The sequence below is a fragment of the Anoplopoma fimbria genome, chromosome 10 (genome assembly GCF_027596085.1).
Source record: "Anoplopoma fimbria isolate UVic2021 breed Golden Eagle Sablefish chromosome 10, Afim_UVic_2022, whole genome shotgun sequence".
In the NCBI taxonomy this organism is placed as follows: domain Eukaryota; kingdom Metazoa; phylum Chordata; class Actinopteri; order Perciformes; family Anoplopomatidae; genus Anoplopoma; species Anoplopoma fimbria.
The window spans coordinates 23,891,123-23,916,545 of NC_072458.1; the positions used below are offsets into that span (position 1 = coordinate 23,891,123).

The following is a 25,423-nucleotide window of genomic DNA, read 5'->3' on the forward strand; positions in this document are numbered from 1 at the left end:
ATTATTGAAATTAAGATTAATTCAATAATATTAAACTCTTATACATTCATGACCTCAGTGCACAGTTAAAATATTATGTTGTTCTGTGTAAATCTGTTAATAAATCAAGTTAAAACAGGCAGAAATATTGATTTAAAAGTTTAAAAGTATGATGCAAATGTAAATGTAAGATTTAAATCTGTAAATCTTTCTTATATCAAGATGTGGAATGGTAAATGGTAAAATATGGATTCCTGTAACAAGAGGTTAAGACAGAGATGATTTCACTCGTGTTTAAAATATGATGTTCAATGTTCATAGTGTACAATTTATTAGAAATATGCTGAAGCCTTCTTCTAGATAATTAAATAAAAACATCTCCCCATTTAAAAACCGGCAGCGGGCCACAGTTGGCAAACCCAGCTCCAACATTTAGAACATCCAGAAAAATAATTCAATTTGTGTTATTCATTTTCATAACAACATTGGCATTATGTAAATGCCATAAACATTTGGCGACACCCCAATAAACCAACTTAAAGTCTCAAAACCATCAACAGGCAGCCGGAGTTCTCGTTATCATGTTTCTGGAGGCGGACGGATATTTTCTCAGAAAACAAACAAACATTTCAGAGAATTTGGAGGTACTTTGTTTCTCAAAGTGCTGAACTCGGAGACAGAAGCATCCATCAGTCTGCTCACGCTCAGCCCACGTCTCCGTTTATTTGGAACAAGTGTCTCCAGCTCGGTTTGTCACGTTCCGTCTGTATTGGCAAAAACATTTAGCACCTGAGTGATCGAGAGAGTGAAGAAACATTTATTCAAACTTCTTTTCTGGTTTAAAAGAAGTGACTAAATGACTTCACTGTGAGTCCTCACCTGCTCCTACTTTATTGACTTTTTCTTATTTTCTGGTGTCTTTGTATAGATTCAATAACATCTGTTTTCTAGCTCTTAGTTTTGGTTTCACTTTGCACTTTGTTGTCCATATTTATAAATCACTTTTATCTTTTCAGATTAGGTTAGAACAGAACTAGTTTGTTAACGTGTTGACAGACAGAACAGAGGACACCATGTTCAAAGACGGCGCCCATTTAATTCCCCTGAAAGTTGCATTCTGGGTACGTTCGCCCATCCAGCTAAACACTGAGCAGAGTCACCGTCACTTCTACTGGTCAACCAGCTGACTACCTGCACACATGAATGGGATAAAATAGTTTACTGATACAGCTCTTGACTTCTTCAACTTTATTGTACTGAACAAATGAAATTCAGATTATACTTAGTAATAGTAATATTGTTGTTTACGCTCATAAGACTGTGTACATCATTCAGCCGGGACGTCTGTACTGACTGTGGAGGATAAAATGTCACCAAAATCACCTCACAAGCTCTGTAGCTAACCAAGTACCTTTGTTGCATAAACCTACCTAAGTACTTTTGTAACCTAAACATAACCAAATATTTTTGTTTCATAAACCTAACCAACCACGTGTTTCAAAGTGTTTCAAACTGCAACCGTTATCCGGAAGAGAAATAATTGAGCTTCCAGTTTATTGGTACAATGACGTAGTTTTGTAGGAGATAGAGTTTGGTTCCAATGTGTTGGAGAGTGGAGGCTGTTAGAGCAGCTCATCCATGAATCACATGTTCAACCATCACATATGTGTTTTGTGATTTTACATTCACACAGCTTTCCTGTCTCCACTTTCTCTCTTCATATAGCGCATAAATGCAGATCATATAATCCGATAAAAGATGAACAGAAGAGGAGCAGAAGAACATTTCCATCATTCTTAATGAAGGATTTATCATGAAATCATTATGCTTTCCTCTCCTCACTCACTCTATATTTACTTCCCTCCACCTCACTTATTTGCTAACTCCTCCGCCCCCTCACTCAATATTTATCTCCCTTATCACTCGTTCTCTCTCTCCATCACCGTCTCTCTGGAGCTACATTTCCATCAGCGTGGGCTGAGCTGTGAGAGGAAGAGAAACGGGAGGAGGTCGTTGCGGCCGGCGGGCGGCTATAAATCCAGAAACCTCTCGGGCACCTAAACGCCTCGTTCATCTAGCTGGGAAGCGACTCGGAGGAGGAGATGGAAATAGACTCCGCCGGTTATAAAATAGCGCCGAGTTATCAGGCGGCGTTGCTGCTGAATTGTATTTTCATGTTCTCAGCGTTGGAGCTCAGCAGTGAGAGGTGTTAACAGCTTTCAGAGGCTGTGAAATGTAATTACGACGTATAAATGACTGCAGAAAGCTTCAGTCAGAAGAGAGAACACTTACAGGTTCTGTGCACTCCCATGATGCAACACTTTATTTGGTGTGATCTCAGCTCTCTGGTTAATGGGGACCGTGAAGAGACTGAGAGACTTTGGACTTTTGTTTTTTTATTGCCCTAAAAGTTTTGAAACTTGAATTTTGACTTGCTCTAAAAGACTTGAAACTGGATTTGGATTCGTCTCTAATGACTTGAGACTTTTCTCAGACTTGGACAGCTCAGTTTGGACTGAAAATATGCTGGTCCCAACTCGGTCCTGGTATCCGAGCAGAAGAGAGACAATGCTTTTGGTTCTCACGAAAGGTACTGGAACAAATTTGTCTAAAGGAGGTCAATTATAGTCCACCAACAGACCTGAAGACCGACTCGCCAACTGTTGCGTCTCTGACTGACTGTGTCAAAAATGGACCTGGTTGACTCGAGACTTGACTAAGACTTGGACAGCTCAGATTGGACTAAAAAAATACTTTGAAAGACTTCAAGACTCAAATGACTTAAGACTTGACTTAAGACTTGACTTAAGACTTGCACTTTTCTCAAATGTCTTGAGACCTAAATCACTTCAAAATTATCTGAAATTTCAATCAAATAACTTGAGACTAAACATGACACTTGTCTCTGGTTACTTGAAAAATGGCCTAAGACTTCAATTAAGTGACTTCAGACTTGATTTGGTTTGTCTCAAATAGCGTGAGACTGGACTTTAATTTGCCCCAAAAGACTTGAGACTATCAATGTAGACTTGAAATCAATGACGAGACACCTTATCTCGATATGGTCTCAAATGACTCAAGACCTGACTAAGACTTGGAAATCCTGATTTGGACTTGACTTGAGACTTGCACTTTTCTCAAATGACTTGAGACATAAATGACTCAAAATTGACCTGAAACTTCAATCAAATGACTCCAGAATAAACATGACACTTGTGTTAAATTAAATAACTTTGGGTGTCTCAAATAGCATAAGATTCGACTTTGATTTGCCCCCAAAAGACGTGAGACTATCACTTTTGACTTAAATCTAATGACTAGACATCTGACCTGGACTTGGTCTCAAATGAGTCAAGACTTGACAGGACTCTTGACAGGACTTGCACCAAAAGTTTTAAAAACAACTCTGTACGTATAACACCACACTCAGCATAAACTAGCCATCATGTCCCGTCAGATCAACGAGTCAACACACAGTTTATTAATATTCATTGGTGGTGCAGCGGTTAAGTTTTTGTTGTGTCGGCTCTTTTGGTCATGGTTTTGGTTTTAGTTTTTTTTGCACACTAGGGAGAAGAATAATATATCCACGTCTAATTTGGAACCATAGATCGTATGTAAGAAGTTGACGTAGTCATCATGTCGTCACCCTTTGGTTTGTGGTTCGCCGTCGCCATCTTGGATAGCAGGCTTTGACATGTTGTTGTTTTTCGCGACCAGTGAACAGGAAGTGACCATATATGGAGTGAGGAGGAGTGACGTAGAGACGCCGTATACGTCTCTGGTGTTGACCTGTCAATCAGTGTGTAGCCCCGCCCTAAAGCATCCCCTGCTTTATGGTCTGTTTGACTCTAAATGGAGCATCATTTACTAAATGAACATCATGCTGTATTGAAGAAGACTTGAAACTAGAGATTGAGACCATAAACTCATGTTTACAATGTTTACTGAGGGAATAAATCAAGAGAGAAGTAGAGTCATTTTCTCATAGACTTCTATACAACCAGAGGAGTCGCCCCCTGCTGGACAGCAGAGAGAATGCAGCTTTAACACAGGAAGCAGTGACTTCACTCAGCAGGACTAGAGGTTAGCGTTAGCCTGTTGTTATTTAAACCTGAACAGCAGCGATATATTCCTGCACCGTCAACAGTCATAAACTCGACCCAGCGAGGACCAATGAGACGGCAGCAGATGTTCAACACCTGACAGGTGAGATGTGGTGGAGTTATTAAAGTGTTGGAGGTGAGAGGTTTGGTGATGAGTGAAGATGATGGAGGAATAAAAGATGTGAGTGTGTGTGTGTGTGTGCTAGTGTGTTTCACGCAGATAAAATATTCACTCAGGAGACTTCACCAAGTAATTTATTAAAATGCTAAATATGAAAATGATGTTTATGTTTAACGAGGATGTCTGGCGTTTGTGTGAAATATGATTTCCTGTGACTTATGATTAATTATGATCTCACCTCTGTGCTAACAGATTACTCCAGAGAGAGAGATACCATCAACACCTCCTGCCTACATTACCCACAGTGCATCTCTACCTGCATGTCTTCATCACCATGTCTCCGTCATTGTATCTTCATTTGAGGGACAAAAGTCTTTGTTGAGACAAACATGCCTCAGTGTGTGTGTTTGTGCTGCTGTTGCTCTTTCTCTCAATCAACCTGAACAGTACACACACACACACACACACACACACACACACACACACACACACACACACACACACACACACACACACACACACACACACACACACACACACACACACACCGTCTCCAGGGGAAACGGCTGCCACGACAACCAACTCCATCTGGTGTTCATCTCCTCTGGAACCTGTCTGATTGTCCCTCGTCTTTATTTCTCCCTGTCTCTCTGTCTGTCTGTCTCTCTCTCTGTCTCTCTCTGTCTCTCTGTCTGTCTCTCTGTCTGTCTGTCTGTCTCTCTATCTGTCTATCTGAACTTAGCTGATTTTATATAAGCTGTAAAACTTCCGTTTTCTCTCTATTCCCATCCTTCCTTCACCCTCATCTGTCTGTCTCTCTCTCTCTCTCTCTCTCTCTCTCTCTCCCTGGAGGAGGAAATCTCCGTCTTCTCTGCAGAAGTTTGACAAACTAAACTCCCTTCAGCTCAGAATATTTACAGCTGAGTGAAGCTCTGAGTTAAATCTCAGTCTCTAGAAACCAGTCTGACGGGTTTCTAGAGACTGAAGACCCTCTGGTTCTGGTTTCTGGTTCTAAACCTGTTAAATAATCTGCTGAATAAGAGTCAAACAATATGTAATTAATAACTGAATCCAGACTACAGAGTCTGGTGGACTGTGTTGTGTCTGAGGTTGTGATGTTAACAGCAGCAGATCAGATCCAGGACCAGGCTCCGCTAGGACGGTCGTGATGTGATCTTCACTGACACTAATCGAGCGTAATCACCGAACTTTGGTCAAACTTTGCCCCTCTTCTCCGCCGAGCTACGACTGCTCTCCCATCAGCCTCAGAGATTATGAAGATTATTATGATGGTTATTAAAGGCAATGATGTCGGCTGATGTTTAGTGGCTCAGTGTGACAGGTTAACGGACTGGAAACAGAGAAAACGCTGATCCAGGATCTTCTTCTTCTCTCTGATGATGCTCTCAGATAGAAATACTCTCCGTCCACCATTATTACTCTTTAACCTCTTTTCTGTTCTCGTCTCTTCCTCACACGATCGCTCCATCGCCACTGTTACATCATCATCATCATCATCATCATCATCGTTGTTCTTATTCAGCTGAATGTGTTTTGATAAGAGACATTTTCTTTTTAGTAATTTGACGTTTTTGCTTTTGTCGTGATGGAGAATGGAGTTCAGAATGATTTAAACCGCTTCAGCGAAGTCTGCAACAAAACAATAAAACATTGATGCACTGCTGGTGGTTTCCAAACCTGCCAATGTTTCCTCATGTAACGGTCATGTGACCTCCTAAAAAAAGAGTCCAGCAACACGTGTCTTATTTTCAAAATAAACATAGGAAACTACTATGTTAGGTTTAGACAACTAAACTACTTAGTTAGGTTAAGACAACTAAACTACTTAGTTAGGTTCAGACAACTAAACTACTTAGTTAGGTTCAGACAACTAAACTACTTAGTTAGGTTCAGACATATAAAATAACTACAGAAGTTACATGACAAATCTTGTTTCACGCGGGGATCGAACAGCGGTCTGCTGGGTCAAGGATCCGTGTTTGTTGGACTTGGACTCCCGCCAGGTGCTCTTTTAGTTATTCTTAATTAATAATAAATATACCACATATATTTATGAGTTACGACACAAACGTCTGTTTCTGACCCCGTGAACCCTCGTCTCTGCTGTCAAAGTCCTTCGACGTCTTCCTCTAAAAACGTATTTGTGATGGGTGATTACTGGTAAATAACTGCGTTTTGTGGCGGACATTTTGAGAATCAAAAGAGAGAGAAGAGCACGAAGACAATAAAGCGATAAATCTTCCAGCTGTTAAAGTCGGTGAATCCACTGAAGCTTGAAGTCGGAGCCAGAAGAGACTGAGAGTAAATGAAAGTATAAATCACCTGAGCAGCATCCAAACCGCTCGCTTTTCATCCTCCTGACTTCCTCCTGGTTCTACTGCTCTGCCACAGATATCTCTCTGTGAGCTCTCTTTTTGTTGTAATTCTCCGTCTCTCTTCTTCTTCCCTTTCCACCTCTTGCATCACGTCTTCACCTCCCTCTCTCTCCGTTTTTCCCGTCCTGGTCTCCTCCGACTCGTCCTGTCCGTTTCAATCCCTCTGTAGTTTCTCCTCTCTGCTCCGGCTGCACGCTGGTGTGGTTTCTGTTAAAAACTGCCGGTTGTGTGTTTTTTTAGCGTTACAGTCGCTGTGGAAACCGACTGTTTCCTGTTTCATTGATTCTGAAGTCTGGAGAAAACAGACTGTCGACCTGCTTCCCTTTTTAACAGCTGAACAGAGACGTCTGTAAATGAAACGGACCAGAACACAACTGTTCCTCTCATTTTACCAGAACTCACTCAAACTCTCCATTTGTAGGAAAGCAAGAGGACGAAGGTTTTTTTAGAAATACTGAGATCAGCATTTGATGTGGTGTCCAAACTTTTTGCACTGTGAGCTCAAGTCAAAGCTTCATGTCTTCAAGCTACATTCTCTCCTGTCCACCAGGGGGCGACTCCTCTGGTTGTATAGAAGTCTATGAGAAAATGACTCTACTTCTCTCTTGATTTATTCCCTCAGTAAACATTGTAAACATGAGTTTATGGTCTCAATCTCTAGTTTCAAGTCTTCTTCAATACAGCATGATGTTCATTTAGTAAATGATGCTCCATTTAGAGTCAAACAGACCATAAAGCAGGGTAAGACGCAAACAGGCATGCTGTTTTTTCTCAGTTTCTCCACCTCCTTCCGGCCACACTGAACTCCCAGTAATCCCAGTAAAGACTGTCATCATAGGGTGGAGAACTCTCTTCCACAGCATCAGTTAACAATCTCTTCTTACAGTCTGAGGAGTTCTTCTTTACATGAAGAAATAAATCTCTATGAGCACTAGGACTAGTCTGAACTCTTTCGACCAACCCGGTACGTTTTAACAGAAAGACATAAGACCCCCCCCCCGAGGCTCTGCGAGCTGTCGATCGATGTGAAGAGACGTTGGGAGCAGACGGGAGAATAGAAAGATCTGTCATCTGTCTACAGACGGATTATGTCTGCCTGCTGGGATATTTGAGTTTGACGTTGATTGCGTTCACATTTGATGGAAGTCTTGAATAGCAGAGACGAGCTCCGTTTAGAAAACACCAGTACTTCTATGGGTTAGGTCACGCCGTGTCCCATGTGGGGGTTTCATGTAGACACTTCCTCTGACATTCAGCATTTCAGAAATTGACACGTGTTGCTAAAAATGCAAATAAAATGAGAAGTAACTTTTGTGCATCGCTAACATGACCAAATCCAAATCCCCTTCAGCAGATTCCCACCAACAAACTCCAACTAAAAATAATGAATTGGCATTATTATTGGATTACCTGTGCAGCTCTACGATGAGTCAGCATGTTTATAAAGAAGTGCACAATAGAACTAAAGGAGGAAGTATCAGAGATTATTAGACTGTAGTCTGTTGCTATAGCAACAACGACGCTACAAATAAGGTCATTGTTGTTAGTGAAGAGAGATCAAGTCATTAAATACAATCAGTGATTTGTGCAGCAGCAGGGATCCGAATCATGGAGGAAAATACTATTATTTATAATGCATTTCTTTTGTTTTCCCTGTTGCATTAAATATGTAACGTTACACCGCTCACGTTGCATGTAAATATGGAGCATTTGGGGGGAAAAGGCCTTCGCTAATTTAAAGTGTGTTTGTAGTTAATGAGCCAAAAGCCTGCAGAGAGACTTCTTCAGCTGCTTCTTTAAAAACTCCCCAAACGCTTTTAGTCCGACTCTGAATTCAAGACACGAGAGCCGGTAGATGAAATCCCCCGTGTTCCTGAGCTCCAGTCCATCAATATGCCGAGACAAGATGAGATTTTAGCAGTGCACACACACACACACACACACACACACACACACACACACACACACACACACACACACACACACACACACACACACACACACACACACTCACACACACACACACACACACACACACACACACACTCTGCAGCAGCAAGTAGCTTGTGAAATCAAATGTGTTCCCTCGCGCCAACCTCCAATCAATACCTCCAAAGTGTCAGGTAGCTGGCGCCCACTCCACAACACTTCATGACCATCGATCTGCGGACAAACCGCCAGTTATCCACCCCCCCACACAAATCGAAGTGATATTATTTCCATATTCGTCTCTCGGGGGAGGAGTTGTTTTAATCCTGTGAGAGCTGCGGTGCGTTCGCTGCCTCCTCGTCTGTAAATATCATCAGTTGTGAACTCCTGCAGGTCGACAGCCACACGTCCATCCGATCACGTCGAGAACCAGCCGAGCACAAACCGCTGGCCGTCTGACCTCTGAGACGGTTGCTCAGCTGAGCGTCTCCTGAGGGAACTCGTTTCCTCAGATGATGTGAAAGCTCCAGCACCTAAACATCAGGACACTTCCTGTTTGCTTAATGTTGAGAGTCCACACCATTATTTATAGAGCAGCGAGGGACAACGTGACATATTTCCTTTATGAGGTTTATTGACTCAACAATCAGGAGAACCCGAGATGGCAAAGTAGAGCTTTGATTCCTTGTTTTAGAGCCGAACGGAATAGTTCAAAGCTTCGTTCATAAAAATGACATTCAAATCCGGAATCAAACATTTGAATTCTGAGCTGCTTGTTGCATTTTTTCTGCACTGTTGCAGATAAAGACCCGACTACACTGATATTATTATTAGACTACTTGTAGGATTAGATTCCAGTGGTGACTGTAGTATTTGTTTCAGACTTGTGTGATCGAAACATTTCCAATAACCCCAAAAGTCAAAATGTTTTTATCTAACGAAATTTCCTGCCTCCAATCTCCAATTTGTTGGCGTTTAGCCTTTCAAAAACATTTTCACTGAGGTCAAAAATCAGTTTGCTTCCCCACATAACACAAATGGAGGCCGAACCTGCGTTAACGTTAAGCAGCAATCTAACAGCGCCATAAACAACATTTATAGACCCATAATAATACTAAATTAATACAAAACGCCATCACTTTTACGACGACCAACATCAACTAGAAAGTTTGGAATAATTTAAAGTTGATTTAATTAAAATAAAATAATGTTTTTTTGGGGGGGGATGACGTCATAAAATATATAAAGACAGAATTTTAATATAAAATGATGTCGTTCAGTTTTCCCCTTTGTCTCATCAGGTCATTCATCAGGTTTTCTATTGATCCAAAGACAAAGTGAAACTATATGGAGGGTAAACATTGATTAAATGTGTATCTGTAAGGAAGCAGTGAAGCCTTCCTCCAGCAGGAAGTCTCCCAGCTCGCTGTGCTGCAGTCGCCTCCAAACTCTCCAGATCTGATCATCAAGAGTTGGATTTGGAAACAAAACTGCTGACATTGTGTGACGCTGTCATGTCAGCGTGACATGTCAGCGTGACATGTCGGCGTGTTCCTAACAAAGCGGCCTGTTAGTGAACATGATGCTGTCAGAAAGAGAGAACTGAGTTTAGGAAATAATTGAGCGTCTCTGCACTCAGAGAACTCACTGAGATGATTGCGAGTCCTTTTATAACGACATTCCCACCGCCGCCGGCTTTAACATTTGTTCTCATTATGTTTCCTCCTTCGTGCTTTTACTTTGGCGGGCGAGTGTGAAAGGCCTGTGGATTTACATCCCTCAGATATACGAGCCGTCGCTCGCAGCGGCAGATATACGAGCCGAGCCGTCAGAGCTTTATTAGCCGTGAGATTGACGACCACTGAGAGGAAGCAGACGGATGAAAGAGAGAGAAAGAGGAAGTGACACGTACTTGAAACCCGGCGCCATGTTGGCACAGCTCCCGGTCCGCAGCCAGATGCAGTATGGGTCACGAGAGGCCAGGCAGGCTCTGCAGAGAGAGAGGAGAGGCCGGTTGATCCGGATCAACATGATCTACTTATCTACTGCTACATACTCCACCAACAGCTCCACAGCAGCACTGCTTCTATGATCATATTTCAAAAAAAGATTTTGTCCTTCTCAGGTTTAGATTGACAATTTCAATGGATTTAAATGGGAAAAATGTAACATTTTACAAGGTCACAAAAAATAAATGATAATTTTTTTGTTTTTAACTTTGCTAAGATGGTAAACTTTGTCTGTTAGAGAAACTGACATCATCTTTCAGTGTGGCTCTTCATCTGAAAACGGGCGAAGAGAGGTGGAAAGAAAAAGAAAAAAAGGTGAAGAAATGAAACAGAGGAAAACAGTAGAAAAGTGAATTAATCAGAATCAGAATCAGTTTCATTGCCAAGTTCTTGACACATACAAGGAATTTGGCTTCGTGAGGATTGAGAGTTAACGAGAGAGAAACGATGAATTATAGAAAAGAAGAGAAAAGAAAATAGAGAAAGAGAAGAGAAGGAATGACTCATCCTTAATTAAGTCATTTAAATGAAGTCAAACGACATTTCAATCTAGTCTCAAGTCTTTGAGGACGAGTCCATGTCAAGTCTGAAGCTAATAGAGACGTTGATAAAGAACTAAACGTAGACCTGAATGATTTCACTAAAGAGATATAGTCACTACTCAAGTCTTCAAGTCCTCAAGTCCTCAAGTGTCCTAAATCCTAAACTCCTCAGGTCCACCCTGACTCCATCTTTTCAGCAGCTCTGCAGAGAAACAGATTATTTTCCTCCAAACTGGTGGAAGTCTCTCTGCAGCTGGCGTTCATTCATCCTCCTCAGTAATTAAAATTAGTCTGATTATTCATTACGGGTGTGTGTGTGTGTGTGTGTGTGTGAGAGAGAGAGAGAGATGAATGTGCTCTAATTTGGGCAGTGAGATCTGTTCAGCCTTTTTTTTATGCTCATATTTAAATGTTCACACACACACACACACACACACACACACACACACACACACACACACACACACACACACACACACAGCTTCTACAGGATTGATTATGTTGCCAAATTAAGCTCCTTTATTCATGTTTTCAGGAATTAACAAACTGATGAAGTCTTTTCAGTGAATTTCTAAGTGTCATAAAAACTCCAGCGTTAAACTTTGAATATCTTTTCTTAAGAATAAAAACAGTTTTTCTTACTTCCTACAGGCTCCGTGTCGGGTGCAGTGGCTGAGCGGCACTCTGATGACGCAGCTGGTGAACGCCACGAACAAGGCGTGATGGTCCTTGTCCAGCTCCAACCCCAGAACCGTCCTGTCCTCCTGCCCCTGAACGTCACACCTGCACACACACACACACAGAGAGCCGGTAATGACTTAAAGAACAGGGAGGTGAGAAGGTTCAGCAGGAGGAACCAGGACCAGATGGACGGATTGATATCTTTATTATCGTCTCGTGATCATAACGTGTCCGAACCCTCCTGGGTTTATAAGACACCAGAGATACAGGTGACTTTACAGGTCAGGTGACTTTACAGGTCAGGTGACTTTACTCGGTCTTAAACTAAATATTCTGCATGGCAAATACAATCTGATACAAAAAAAGGTTTTGTTTCCTGAAGCAAAAATAAATCAACATAAATGGAACTCATTTTACTAAAAGAGTACGTCCCTTATGTCCTCAGACAGGACAGTAAAACAAAAAGTGAATTTCAATCTCAATTTCACGACAAATATATCCTGTTCTCCTCTGGAGTGATATCAACCTACCGGTCTCTGAGGTTTATGGTGATGGTTCTAAGTGTAACTGTGCACATCTTTGTCTTGTGTTTAAGTTATACTTCAAATAACGTTCTGCACTTTAGTTATTCTTTTTTTCTCCTTACATGAGAAACTGTTTGGTCCTGAACTCCTGAATATCACAAAGTAACCTGTTCTGGAAAATGAAAGATAAATCGTTGATATTGAACAGAGATTTCAGATCCTTAGCCAATAGAAATGTCCCAATAAAAGCTCTTTTTAGTTAGTCTGTGACACTTATTTAACGATTATGTTCTGTATTTGGAGGTTCCCATCACGTTTCCCCTCTAACGGCCCAAACTGAAACAGATTTGTGAACTCCTGAGCACCCATTCTAGAACACTTCCCCCTCAGGTCTCACTTGGACGGGTTGTAGACGTCGATGTCCTCCAGCAGTTTGGATCCGAAGCTGTCATTGGGATGCGTGCTGGCCAGAACCTTCAGAACCCGGCCGTCGTCGGAGCCCAGGAACATCACCGTCCGGTCCTTGAAGGGCCCGGCCGACACGTCCACCACGATCTGGGTCAGCTTGGACCTGCCGGTTAAAAACAAGACGCTCTGTGACCTGTGAGGAACTATAAAAATCTGAAAGTCTTTAAAACTCGCAGAGGGAATTTGGCGGATAATGTAATGAAATAAAAGCAAATCATCCACCTCTTTATTACCGACATTAACCTCAACAGTAAACCTGCTCTATCTTTTTAAGATCTGTAGACACAAGGACACATTCTGCCTGTAAAAGCCAATTACTTTACTAATTAAATCACAACACGAAACCGATCCATCACAAAACCTGAGGAGAATATTGACCAGTGATTTGGGTTTTTAGAATGACGAGGGTCCTCTGGGACGGTGTCTCTTGTGCCGAGTTTTCAGGCGTTTTTTAGGCATTAAAAGTTCTTCTTATCTTCCGTCTTCTTATCTGTCCGTCACCTTAAAATATAAATTCTCAAAGTCTCGTCTCGTTGTTGGTGTATGGAGGGAGTGCTCTCGTCTCTTTTTGTCCCAGACTGATGTCATATAACCGAGTGAGAGGATCCGTTTGTCCCTCTGGTCGTGGACGTCATCGTTATCTGGGCCGAGACTCATTCAAACGTGGAATTAAGAGTCTTGTTGCTGTTCCAGTCCGGTGATCAGAATCTGTCAGAAACTCATCTGAAACCTGCAGGTCTCTCAAAGGTCAGGTGACTTCAGAACTTCCCTGTGAGCCGACGACCAATCAGATCTGATGCAGATGATTATCAGGTCCAGGACGGTGGGTTCGCTGCCTCACAGAGCTGCTGTAACTTTCAAACTGGCCTCAGATCAGGTTCTCCACTCTGCTCTTGACGTGTCGGATCTCTTTCTGAGTCATTTCAGGCTCCCGGAGAGCTTTGTTCTGTTATCTGGGCGGATTAAAGACGGCCTCACTGCTGGCTGCTGCTGACTGAGGGAACTAAAGCTGTGTTAAACATTCCCATCACAGGCGAAGACGACTCTACAGTTCGCTTTTCTCATGCGCCATAGTTTGACATGTAGGGACTTGGACAAGGTGCTTATTTTGGGCTGATCCTGAGATCTGACCCACCAAACTCAAACCCCAGTTGTCCCAGTAATCCCAGTAATACCAGTCGTTCAGTTAAGAGACGGCCTCATTACCTGCTGGAGGTCCTGGTGAAGCATGGCCGGTCGTTGACGGATGGAACCGCCTCGTCCATCAGAGGATACGACTTAATAAACGTCAACGTCTCATCAGGGAACTGAATCGACGACGTGAAGTCTGCAGCCGGACCGTCGCCTGCACACGAACCGGGTCTGAGAGGGAAAGATAATCAATGTTCTTCTCTAAAAAAGTATTTAGGTATCTGGACTTCAGTAGTCGTGGATTCAGAGGACCTGTTGAGGGTCTCACCTCGGTCTGGGAACTTGCTCGTCAGGAACTGGAGTCCAGGACGAGTCGCTGGTCCGCTGCTCCTTGAACTTCCCGTTGAAGACCTTCTCTATGTCGTCCATGTAGAAAGCACAGACGGCCGATCCGGGGATACTGCAGAGAGAATCAGCATCAATCTGTTGTGAAGATTTTATTTCACCTTCTATTTTATTAACAGTGTGTTTAGTGTTATCGCTGTTTTTACTGCTGCTCAACCAACTACCTCTCTAGGGACAAATAAAGTAAAATAAAGATAAACTTGACTTGAGACAAAGGGAGTTCAGAGGACATTTTTCTGTCAGACGGAAACTGATGCAATAAACCAAAAGTGAAACTAAACCAAAACTAACAAACTGCATCAAAAGACTCCGACACTGAAAACATATAGATTACCTACTCATATAGATGTAATACTGTGAAGGTGAGGACACTTCCTGAAAAAGTGTCCTCACCTTCTAAGCATGTTTTCTCACTTTCTAAAAAAGTTCCAAACTTTCTAAAATAGTTTCCTCAATTTCTAAAAAAAAATAAAAAATATCTTCATCATTCTTTACCTGTTGGACTGCGTGGTGAAGACTCCGACCACAGCCGGTCTCTGGTTGATCTGCAGAACGTTGGTGAGAGACTGAAGGACGTCGAAGTAGAAGAAGGAGTCTCCGGAGACCGAGCAGTTGAGACGGGCCTGGACACACACACACACACACACACACACACACACACACACACACACACACACACACACACACACACACACACACACACACACACACACACACGGTTATAAACCTCAGATGAAAGTCCTCGTCCATGTCCTTTTGTCTTTCTGTCAGTGTGAAGTCACCTTGAGGAAGGAAGTCCAGTATCTCTCCAGAACTCTGGGAGAACCTCCGTTATCGTTCTTACAAACCCGGGCGACCCGAGAGAACACCACCTGGAGAGAGGGTACAAACACTGTGAGTGCTTCTGAGTCATATAGAGGATCAGGACTAAACTGAGACTGGTTCAGGACCAGTTTAACAAACTTCATTACTCTGCAGATATTGAGGTTTGTGTGTGAATATTTCAGTTTCAGGAGTCCTCCAGCTCCTCACTGAACTATAATCACAGTTTATATTCACACAAACAAACACACACAAACAAACAAACAGATCCACACAAATCTATAACTCTGTCAGCTTTTTAATTCAGAACCAGTTCAAATACCTGCTCAAACACACACACACACACACACACACACACACACACACACACACACACACACACACACACACACACACACACACACACACACACACACACACACACACACACACACACACACACACACACACACACACACACACACACACACACACACACACACACATAGATAGACTTACCTTGCCCAGGGCGGTGTACTCCACTGCGATCTCACTCAGGAAGAAGTAGACGTAGTTACCGTAATCGATGGCGTGAAGGAAGTGAGGCTCTGCAGAGAGGAGAAGAAGAAGAAGAAGAAGAAGAAGAAGAAGAAGAAGAAGAAGAAGAAGAAGAAGAAGAAGAAGAAGAAGAAGATTTATTTATTGCGTGTTTGAGATAAACCTCTCCTCTTTTCTTCTTTCTCTGTAACTTCATGTTCAACACCTTCCGGCTGTGATCTTTTTATAACATCACCTTCATGGTCTACTTTACTTCACAGTTACTGACTTCTTCATTTTCCCAGCATGCCGTTCAAAACCCCTCTGAGAGTAAATACGGCCTTGTTGGTTTTATCAGACTGGATGTGTGAGTGATGCTTTCAGACTGTAAACGGAGGCAGAATCATGTTTCATAAACCATCGACTCCTAAAGGAACATCAGGGGATCTTCATCGCTCTGACTTCCTCATGAGGAGGAGACCTTCTTATGAGGAGGAGACCTTCTGACCTTCTCATGAGGAGGAGACACCTTCTCATGAGGGAGGAGACATGAGGAGGAGACATGAGGACGAGACCTTCTTTTAATTAATTTAATTAATTTTCAACTACAAATCAACTTATCAATTAATCAACGTCTCGTTCCAGCTGAGAGAAAATTATTTGTTTTGTTGTCTTTATTCACGGGTATTTGAAAATAATATTTAGTAGAATCACAGTCTCGTGGTTGTCTTCCTCCTCCAAATACTCATGTTTCAGTGTACATGAACTCTGTGACGTGGGAATCGAACGACCGACCTCTGAGCCACTTGGAGTCGTACTTGACGGTCCTGAGGACGGGCCGTCCGTCTCCCAGACTCCGGTAGAGGACGGCGTCGCTCGCCAGGAAGTCCGTCATGGTGGCCGAGTAGAAGTCTCCTCCTGAGGAAACATCATCGCCAGTTTAAGAATACAATACTGTGTATTTATTGTACATCTGTACTGGTCTCTAGTAATCTGTTACAACACGTTTCTTTGCTAAAATGTTCCTGTTTATCCTTTATTGTTTTTTTATTCCATTTTAATACACATGAATTATGCACAGTAGATTTACTCAAGTACTTAAGTACATATTCAAGGTACTTCTACTTCTTCTCCACTACACCTCAAAGGTACATATTGTAGTTTTTACTGTACTACATCTCAGAGGTACATATTGTAGTTTTTACTGTACTACATCTCAGAGGTACATATTGTAGTTTTTACTGTACTACATCTCAGAGGTACATATTGTACTTCAACATCAGATATAATTGATTTTTTCTTTTACTAAGCAATCAGTACTTTTACTGTAACTTCTGATATCACTCACATACTTTTATATAGTAAGGTGTTAGAATGTGACTTTTTCCTTGTAGAGTATTTTCACAGTGTGGTATTAGTACTTTTACTGTGGTAAATAATCTCAGTACTTGTTCCTGATTATGCACATGGAGATGGAGATTGTGTTCGTTATGAATACATCTTTCAGTCTCACTCAGACATGTCTTACATATCAGAATATGTCTGTAGTGTGTTTGATGACTCACCAGCGAACAGTCCCACGTTGGACTGACCGGACTCAAAGGGGCAGCGAGCCTGACCCACCACCTCCCCCCCCACCTGCTCCAGAGACGTCATCTGAGAGGACACACAGTCAACGGGTCCCGTTAGGTAGTAAAAGTACACACAACACAGTACTAGCTGGAGTATATGTAGAGCGTTCAGCAGAGATTCACTGCATGTTACTCCTCAGATAATAATACACTGACAGGTCTACTGATGATGAAGATGATGATGATGTCATCAGAACAAATCACCAATAAAATACTTTAACAACTTTGAAGAGTACCACAAACAAAAAGGTGTTTTCATAAATAACAAGCTCAGTGATGAGTTTGTTTCAGAGTATAGAAAGTATGATTTAAATGTTTGTTCCATATTTATTCTCATTGTAATCTACCAAAGATCTTCTTTGTTCTCATTGTTTTGGTTCATTTTGTTAAAATGAAAAATGAATTTTGCACTACCTTGTCATTTGAAAGTGCCTTCATCATTTCAAGTATAATTTGTAAAAAATAAATCTTATTTCCTTTCGTTTTCCCGAGCTCAGCTTTCAGCACCATGGACAGCTCATCAACATATTAAATATCATGTTTTGTTTCCCAAAATCCACCAAACATATATTATTTGTAAACTCTATAATAAAACTTTCTGCCCGGCTTAATAAAATATTTTATATCAGCGTTCTCCACCGTTTGAGACCAAACACATTTAGCAGTTACTGCAGAACGCAGCGTTTTTATTACTGTGTACTTTATGAAGGAAGCAGTAAACCTGAACCGTTAGCACACCGATACTGCTGGTAAGAGCAACAAGCGTCATAGCAACGGCCTTGACAACGACACAATGACTGACGGACAAACAGGAAGACAGATCAGTGATGACCTCAGACTTTAAACCCAAACAGACAAATAAATGACTGGACTTTGTTTTGAGTTAATGTGTTGTCCATCAAATGACTCAGGAGAACCTTCTCTTTCTTTCTGGTTCAGTGTATAGTTGCTCTCATGCATACCATATTTAACTGAAAATACAACAACCTGTGTTTTGCTGAATAATTCCATAATCAACCAGATAACTGATGTTTAAGTGTTTTGGAGCTGAATGTAAAGTTTTCTTCAGTGAGGTAAAACTGTATTAGATAATATCCTGGACCAGCAGAGACATCAAATCTATTGAGGGGCGTAAACATTTAGTAGCGGTGAGGACTCCAGTCACATGACTTTGACTTGAGTCATGAATATGACGACTTCAGACTCGACTAATGGAAATCAAAAAAGGAAATGCAACTCGACTTTGACTTAAACACCAATGAGTTGGGACTTCTCTTTGACTTGAGCCTTTTGGGGTTGGAGGAAACATTTGACACTTCCCTCCGAAACCCAAAGATTATAAAGTATATTATTCAAAAAGTTGCCAGGAATCAATTCATTTCCTGACGTTAACGCCTTTCATTCACAGCAAGTCAAGACTTTTTATATGATTAAGCTCAGTCACACAAGCATTCATTTAAAATGTATTGTCATGAATTGTTAAAATGGCATAGAGCAACGTTCTGAGCTGTGTAGGACTCTAAACATAAAGTTAAGGCCTCACACGGAGATGATCGCCTCTGTTTGAATGTCACTACCCTGAAAAGTATCACAGGCTTATTAATCTAAGAATAAAGACAGAAAACTTAAGGACATGTTTCCGTTTTGCAGTGAAGACTTTGGAAGAGAAGCTTTACAAAGTGTGTTCAGAAGCTACGTTAGCTGAGTGGCTAACGGTTAGCCTCACACATACACCTGTCTGCTGTTTTTTCACCCTGAAGGATCTGAATCTGTTTATAGCTGCCAGCGGTGCCTTCACTGACCTCGTTCTCTGCGTGTTAATTCTCCCTTTATCTCTCTCGCCCTCCTCCATCATGAAGAATGACAGAGTGATAACACCTCCCTCCTACACCACCTCCCTGTCTCTACTCCGTGTCCTAATCGATGAAGAAATCAGCTTGACGAGGTGAATCATCCCAAAATTAAATGAAACATTTAATGGCACGCTTTAATTAAAGGTGTTTTTTTTACTCTTCCTTGTTTATCTGTTGTTTATCAGTTTGTGCTCAGCAGTCACATACAGCAGCTTCATCTCCATCACTATCTGAGTCCGTTAGCTGTGGGGGGGGGACATTAAAAACCATCGCATCACCGTCTTCACTCCACAACAGACTGCGTGACCTTATTAAGGAAAAAGCTTCTTACAAAGAGGACAAAACTGATATGTACGAGCTTCATAGTGGTTTCAGAGGTCTGTGTTTTTTAAGGAAACCTAAGAAAAGATTGAATTCTGCCAACTTCTGGGATGGGACAACAGACAGTATATAAGAAGTGGAAGTAGTCGTCGTGATGTCACTCATTGGTTTTTGGACGTTTTAAATCCTCAAGCTCAGCGTTTTGGTCATCGCCATCTTGTTTTTTTGTGCAACCAGTGAACAGGAAGTGACCATATATGGAGTGAGGAGGAGTGACGTAGAGACGCCGTATACGTCTCTGGTGTGGACCTGTCAATCAGTGTGTAGCCCCGCCCTAAAGCATCCCCTGCTTTATGGTCTGTTTGACTCTAAATGGAGCATCATTTACTAAATGAACATCATGCTTTTTAAAAAAATTTAAAATCAAATTATGTTAAATAAACAGTCTCGTCTTCCTCCATAATAATCTCACAACTCCGTTATGAACCAGCAGAGATGAATAATAATAAACTTGATATAGAAACATGAACTCAAGGCCAACTTTCCTGCGTTGGACAGCAGCATTTAATTTAACTTTTGATTAAAAAACACTTCCATCACATCAATCATAAAATGAGAGTAAGATATTTTTAAAGCTTCATCCCTGATTATCTGTGAAACTGCATCCTTTAAACCACTTCCTGTTTATAAGCTGGTTTCATTTCATGCCATCGATCAATGAAATGAGAGCAGCACAGTGTTCCAGAGTGTCGCTTTTCTCCTTTTGGATCCAAACATCCAAAGAGGATGTAAAGCTTCTCGTCTTCAGGTAAACTTGTTGTTTTTCCCGCCGCCGGAGGTTTCAAAGCGCAGGAAGCTGCTTCTAAACGGGGTCAGCACCTGTCAATCAAACTTGTGATGCTGCGGCAACGTGAACAAAAAAGGGGGGGACACAATTCTGGATTGACACCTGAGATTGTGGCTTTTTATGAAGGTGTTGTGTTTGGTCCTGACGAGGCGCCTCGAGCTGCCTGACACTTTCAATTAGGAGCTGAAGGAGCCCCGTCAAAATAAAAGTCTCTCTGCTCATTAACCCGCCGTTTGTGTTTGGAAACTCAACAGCTGAGAGGGAAACGGGGAAAGCTAAAGAGCAAACACACACTGTGTAGATTCAGTGGATCACAAACACACACACATGACGTTGTGCAGGGAAGGTGACATTTAAACTGAAGCTTCTTCATTTGTTGTTGCTGCAAAAAATCAAGTTCCCCCCTTTTTTAAACAATTATGAACTAAAGCAGTAAGTTAGTAATTAGAGGTGTTATTTACGATGTTCAGAGCATTAATATATTAATAAACTATCCTTTATCCTCTATGTAAAGATGTGACATACTCAATACACTATCATTCGTATATATACTACAAAATCAATTCGTATTTATTCCATGTAAACGTGCACAAGGTAGTATAACGAGCGTCAAACAACGTGTGGAAAGAAGGTGGATGGATGCGAAAAAAACCAACAGACTTTCATCCAGTAGACCAGAAATCACAACATTTGAGTTGTTAGTTCTGTAACTTCTGTAGTTATTTTAACCAAAACCAGGATCTCTTCCTAAAGTAGTTTTATTGTCTGAACCCAAATAAGTTGTTTCCTGTGAACACATAAGTTTATTTTGAAAATGATCCCTGTTGCAGGACTTTTACAGGAAAAATGAGGAGTAACTTTTTTGTAAGATAGTTGAGGTTGTCATGAGGATACGTTGTGTAAGTGCATGTGAGCGTGTCACACTGGTTAGCTAACGGCCGTCGCTCTGTTAGCATCTGCAAACACCCGCGCTGTTGTTAGCACCGTTAGCTGCTAGTCGCCGGCTCAGCAGCCACCATGTTGAGAGCTGTGTGGAGACAGTCCCTCAAACGTAGATATTGTCTGAATCTCTTATGGAGAAGGTGGTTATTTAAAGGCTTTTATTTTGAAAGCAAAAAGTGTTTCTGCTCTGATGAGGTCTTAAAATACATTAAACCAATGACAGAGTGTCAGAGTGTGGAGCTGAAAAAGAATTCTTATTTAACGGGTAGAAACATGTAGAAGAACTAAAGTTGGGTAAATGAGCTCACAGCTGCCGTCCTGTCTGTCTGAGCTCTCAGTGCTTTGTCTACCTTGTAGTTTCGACAGGTGGGGTTGAAGGCGTTGGTCCCGCAGGCGAACAGCGTCTCGTCGTTTCGCGGCACCAGAACTTTGACGTAGTTGTAGCACTCGTCCTGAAACACAAACACCAGCATGAGACGACCCTCATTCATCGTGAGACAAACATCTTATCTTTTTAAAAGACAGACACGTCTTCAGTGTGTTTGTTCTGCAGAAGCACAGAGAGGCTTTCTAATTTTATCTTCAGTGTCGCTGAACTTTCACTGCTGATCATCTATCAAGTCTGTCAGCGATGAAACATATTCCTAAAATAGTTGTCTCATGTCTGATTTCAAGTACATATTAGATAATGTGTTTTATAAACCATCTATCAATAAACAACTCGCAAAAGAAGCAGCGAGTTAAAATGAAAAGAAAAGAAAAAGAACTGGAGGATTTGAGGTAAAGCTGAGGGGAGGAGAAGAAGAAGAAGAAGAAGAAGAAAAAGAACAAGAACAAGAAAAAGAAGAAGAAGAAGAAGAAGGAGTAGAAGAAGAAGAAGAAGAAGAAGAAGAAGAAGAAGAAGAAGAAGAAGAAGAAGAAGAAACTCACGCTGTTCTTCCCTCTGACCGTACACTTGCTGACGTCTTTGGATCGCCACGTCAGCTTCTGAAACAGGAACAGAGACTTCAGAAGGACACTCATCAGATAAAGGTGTTAGCGTTTCGTTGATATAAATGTAAAAACACTCAGGTGAGGAGGAGAATGACTCATGTCTGACTGCAGGAACACTCCAGGTCATGAATCTGACGTCAGATCAATAAATCACTCCTGACATGGACGTATAAGTCACCTTTAAATGGTGATGATGTAAAAAAAGTTTCATTCAAAAACCTCAATAGGAGCTAATGACATAATTTCATTTATTTGGTTTCTGCTGCTGCTCCGAGTTAAAATCCAGAAACACTAACGAGCCAAATGACAGGAGCTCTTTCACGTTTTCACACACAAATAATGAGGAAATGTCAGCATTTTTCTTTTCTGTTGTTTTTATTGGCATATTTGGTAATGAGGTAATCCAAAAGTAACTGAATATAATCGGATTACATTGCTTTTTTATGTTGAAACTTTGATTATGTTTCTGATAATGTTTTTTAACAGACAGCCAGTTAATGCAGTGTTTAATGTGAATGCACAGTTTGCTTTTAACCCTCACACAACGAACACTACAATTTTGTAATTGTCAGAGAATGCTTGCGAGTTATAAACATGGGAATATTTCCCATTTTTACTCTCCATCCCACATGAAGTGAATGTGGCATCAGCTGCTATTGTTCCATCTGATATGCAGAAAAAAGATCTATTATGGAACATAACGTTGGAAAACCATCGAGAATAGATTATGTCAGTTTTGCAGAACAAAAACTAGAAAATGTCTCCGTTTGGATGTTGAACAGCTGAGGATGTCAAACCGGAGGAGAACACAAGTTCACAATAAAACATTCAACACTTTCCTTTAAAGACAAACAGAGAGGAGCACTGATCTGAGGTCGGATCTCTGATAACGAGAGTAACATCTCAGATCAAAGAGCTGCTGTGGGCCGTCCCACAATGCACCAGGAGGCCCATTACAGTCGGGGGCCACCCTGTAACCCTTCCTCTTTGATGAGGAGGAGGTGAGCGGATCAAAGGGAAACGTGTCCTCTGTGTTACGAGCTGCTGTAGTTTTGTTCTGCCGCTCTGATATTTACTACCTAAGAAATGAAAAAGATGTTTGGCTGCGTTTGTCAGCCGTCAGGTTTGATGCGGCTCTCGACGCTTTGAGGGGAAGATTCTTATGTAAGAATAAATCACAGAGCGGAGCAGCAGAACACAGTCTCTGTGATGTTTCTGAAAAGAAGCTAGAAACTAAATCCTAATCTGACAGGAAAGAGATGAAGACACAGGAGGAGAAAAAGAGTAGAGCGGACACTGAAGAGTGTTCTGTGGTCATTTGACGTTGAAGTACAGAAGAAATGGCTGCTGCTGTCACTTGTTATAGTCAGAAACACGTCAGTGTGTCACAGCTTGTCAGGGAGAGAGTAGAGGCCGCTACAGAGACGGATGGCTGGCTAGTTAGCGAGCTAGCTTGTCTTTCTCCGAAGTGACGGGGATTGAGGCAAAACGACCTTTAGACCCAGCACTGCCGCTGACCACAATCTGTCCGTTGAGCTCATTTTCTGTAGCCAGTTTAGTTTAACATTAGCATTCATGGCTAACCAGCTGACGAACTACAGTGGTAATCAGCATCACTTTGAAGGCCGAGAGTTACAGGTACGATAGGAAACCGGTCAGGATTGAAACATTCAGTCCTGAGTGATATCAGAGCTGACCTGAGATGACTTTGTCTAACTCATTAGTCTTCATCCTGAAAGCCTTTTATTTTCTCTACTTCTGCCTGAACTCAATGAGCCGTTGTTTCAAACATTACTAAACAGTTCCAGTGTCTGTTATTATGTTAAATCACATAATCATCTGTGGACATAACTGTCTTCCTCCGTGGTTCAGAGGTCGACGTTGCTGAGCAGCAGATTATTTATCTTCAAACTCGTCTGTCTGTCTGAATGCAAAACATATTTGTGTTTTTCAAAGAAGCTACGGATCCACAAATAAACTGTTTATCATATATTGTTACTCACCAGTCGAGGGACGAACTCCTCTGAAGCCGTCGTCAGATTCACTGCGAACACGTGATCCCTGAGGAGGTCAAAGGGTCATCACGCTGATCCACAACTCTTATATTCAATCATACTTTAGAATAAATGTTCTGTTCATACGTACGGCTTGTTTGCTCCATGTCTTTAGCATGTTAACATGATTTAATCTACAACTTTTGATTTAATGTTTCCTAAATGCCTCTTAAAACCCAGAAGAAATGAGCTTCATTACAAGCAACAGAACAAGAGAACCTGCTCAAATCAGATCTCATCAGCTGATTCATAGAACAAAAAACAGCTTGTTCCTGCTCTCAAAGGCTGAAGAATGTCCAAAGCTCATACAGAAACCATTGTTTTGGTGGGTTTATGTGTCTCCAGTGGATTTATTCCTGTGGGATTGTTGAACAATGTTGAACATCTAAAGGTGCTTTGATGCAGAAGAACTGGTGTATCTGATGAAAATGTGTGTGTGTGTGTGTGTGTGTGTGTGTGTGTGTGTGTGTGTGTGTGTGTGTGTGTGTGTGTGTGTGTGTGTGTGTGTGTGTGTGTGTGTGTTGACAGACCTGGCAGCGATGTACAACATGTGGTTGATGCGTAACAACCTCTGAAAGTCCAGACCGAGACGCAGTGTGTCGTTGTCCTGAAGCAAACCCTGAAAACCTGGAAACTGGTAGGAATCTGGAGAGAGAGAGAGAGAGAGAGAGACAACACAAAGAGTGGATGTTAATGAACGGACGGAAGTGTCTTAAAGCTGCATTCTCTCTCTCTACTGTCCAGCAGGGGGCGACTCCTCTGGTTGTATAGAAGTCTATGAGAAAATGACTCTACTTCTCTCTTGATTTATTCCCTCAGTAAACATTGTAAACATGAGTTTATGGTCTCAATCTCTAGTTTCAAGTCTTCTTCAATACAGCATGATGTTCATTTAGTAAATGATGCTCCATTTAGAGTCAAACAGACCATAAAGCAGGGGATGCTTTAGGGCGGGGCTACACACTGATTGACAGGTCTCTAACATGGCGTTGTCCAGGTTCTTTAGTCTTGCAACTTTAACTATTTCGCAGTGTGTTTTCACTTCATCAAATATAAATGTAACATATAAGTAGCCTAAAAATGTTATTCAGTGTTCAGTTGTCTCTGGTTACGTAAAAAAAAAAAGATATGAAGAAAAAGAGATATGGCCAAA

At 41.6% G+C, this 25,423-nt stretch overlaps 2 protein-coding genes across 2 annotated transcripts in view; both read right to left on the minus strand.

Moving 5' to 3' along the window:
* LOC129097743 (semaphorin-6D-like) overlaps nucleotides 1-12,340 on the minus strand; it is a 34,178-nt gene extending 21,838 nt beyond the window's left edge. The window contains exons 1-3 of the mRNA XM_054606643.1: nucleotides 12,294-12,340; nucleotides 11,725-11,865; nucleotides 10,444-10,521 (exon numbers count right to left, since the gene is read on the minus strand). Of these exons, the coding sequence (XP_054462618.1) occupies nucleotides 10,444-10,521; nucleotides 11,725-11,865; nucleotides 12,294-12,340 (266 nt within the window). The remainder of the gene's footprint in view (nucleotides 1-10,443; nucleotides 10,522-11,724; nucleotides 11,866-12,293) is intronic.
* Nucleotides 12,341-12,680: 340 nt separating this feature from the next.
* Nucleotides 12,681-25,423, minus strand: part of LOC129096877 (semaphorin-6D-like) — a 71,104-nt gene continuing 58,361 nt past the window's right edge. The window contains exons 5-16 of the mRNA XM_054605561.1: nucleotides 24,801-24,915; nucleotides 24,220-24,277; nucleotides 22,154-22,210; nucleotides 21,574-21,675; nucleotides 17,195-17,285; nucleotides 16,425-16,547; nucleotides 15,612-15,700; nucleotides 15,074-15,163; nucleotides 14,787-14,914; nucleotides 14,215-14,346; nucleotides 13,962-14,117; nucleotides 12,681-12,858 (exon numbers count right to left, since the gene is read on the minus strand). Of these exons, the coding sequence (XP_054461536.1) occupies nucleotides 12,681-12,858; nucleotides 13,962-14,117; nucleotides 14,215-14,346; nucleotides 14,787-14,914; nucleotides 15,074-15,163; nucleotides 15,612-15,700; nucleotides 16,425-16,547; nucleotides 17,195-17,285; nucleotides 21,574-21,675; nucleotides 22,154-22,210; nucleotides 24,220-24,277; nucleotides 24,801-24,915 (1,319 nt within the window). The remainder of the gene's footprint in view (nucleotides 12,859-13,961; nucleotides 14,118-14,214; nucleotides 14,347-14,786; nucleotides 14,915-15,073; nucleotides 15,164-15,611; nucleotides 15,701-16,424; nucleotides 16,548-17,194; nucleotides 17,286-21,573; nucleotides 21,676-22,153; nucleotides 22,211-24,219; nucleotides 24,278-24,800; nucleotides 24,916-25,423) is intronic.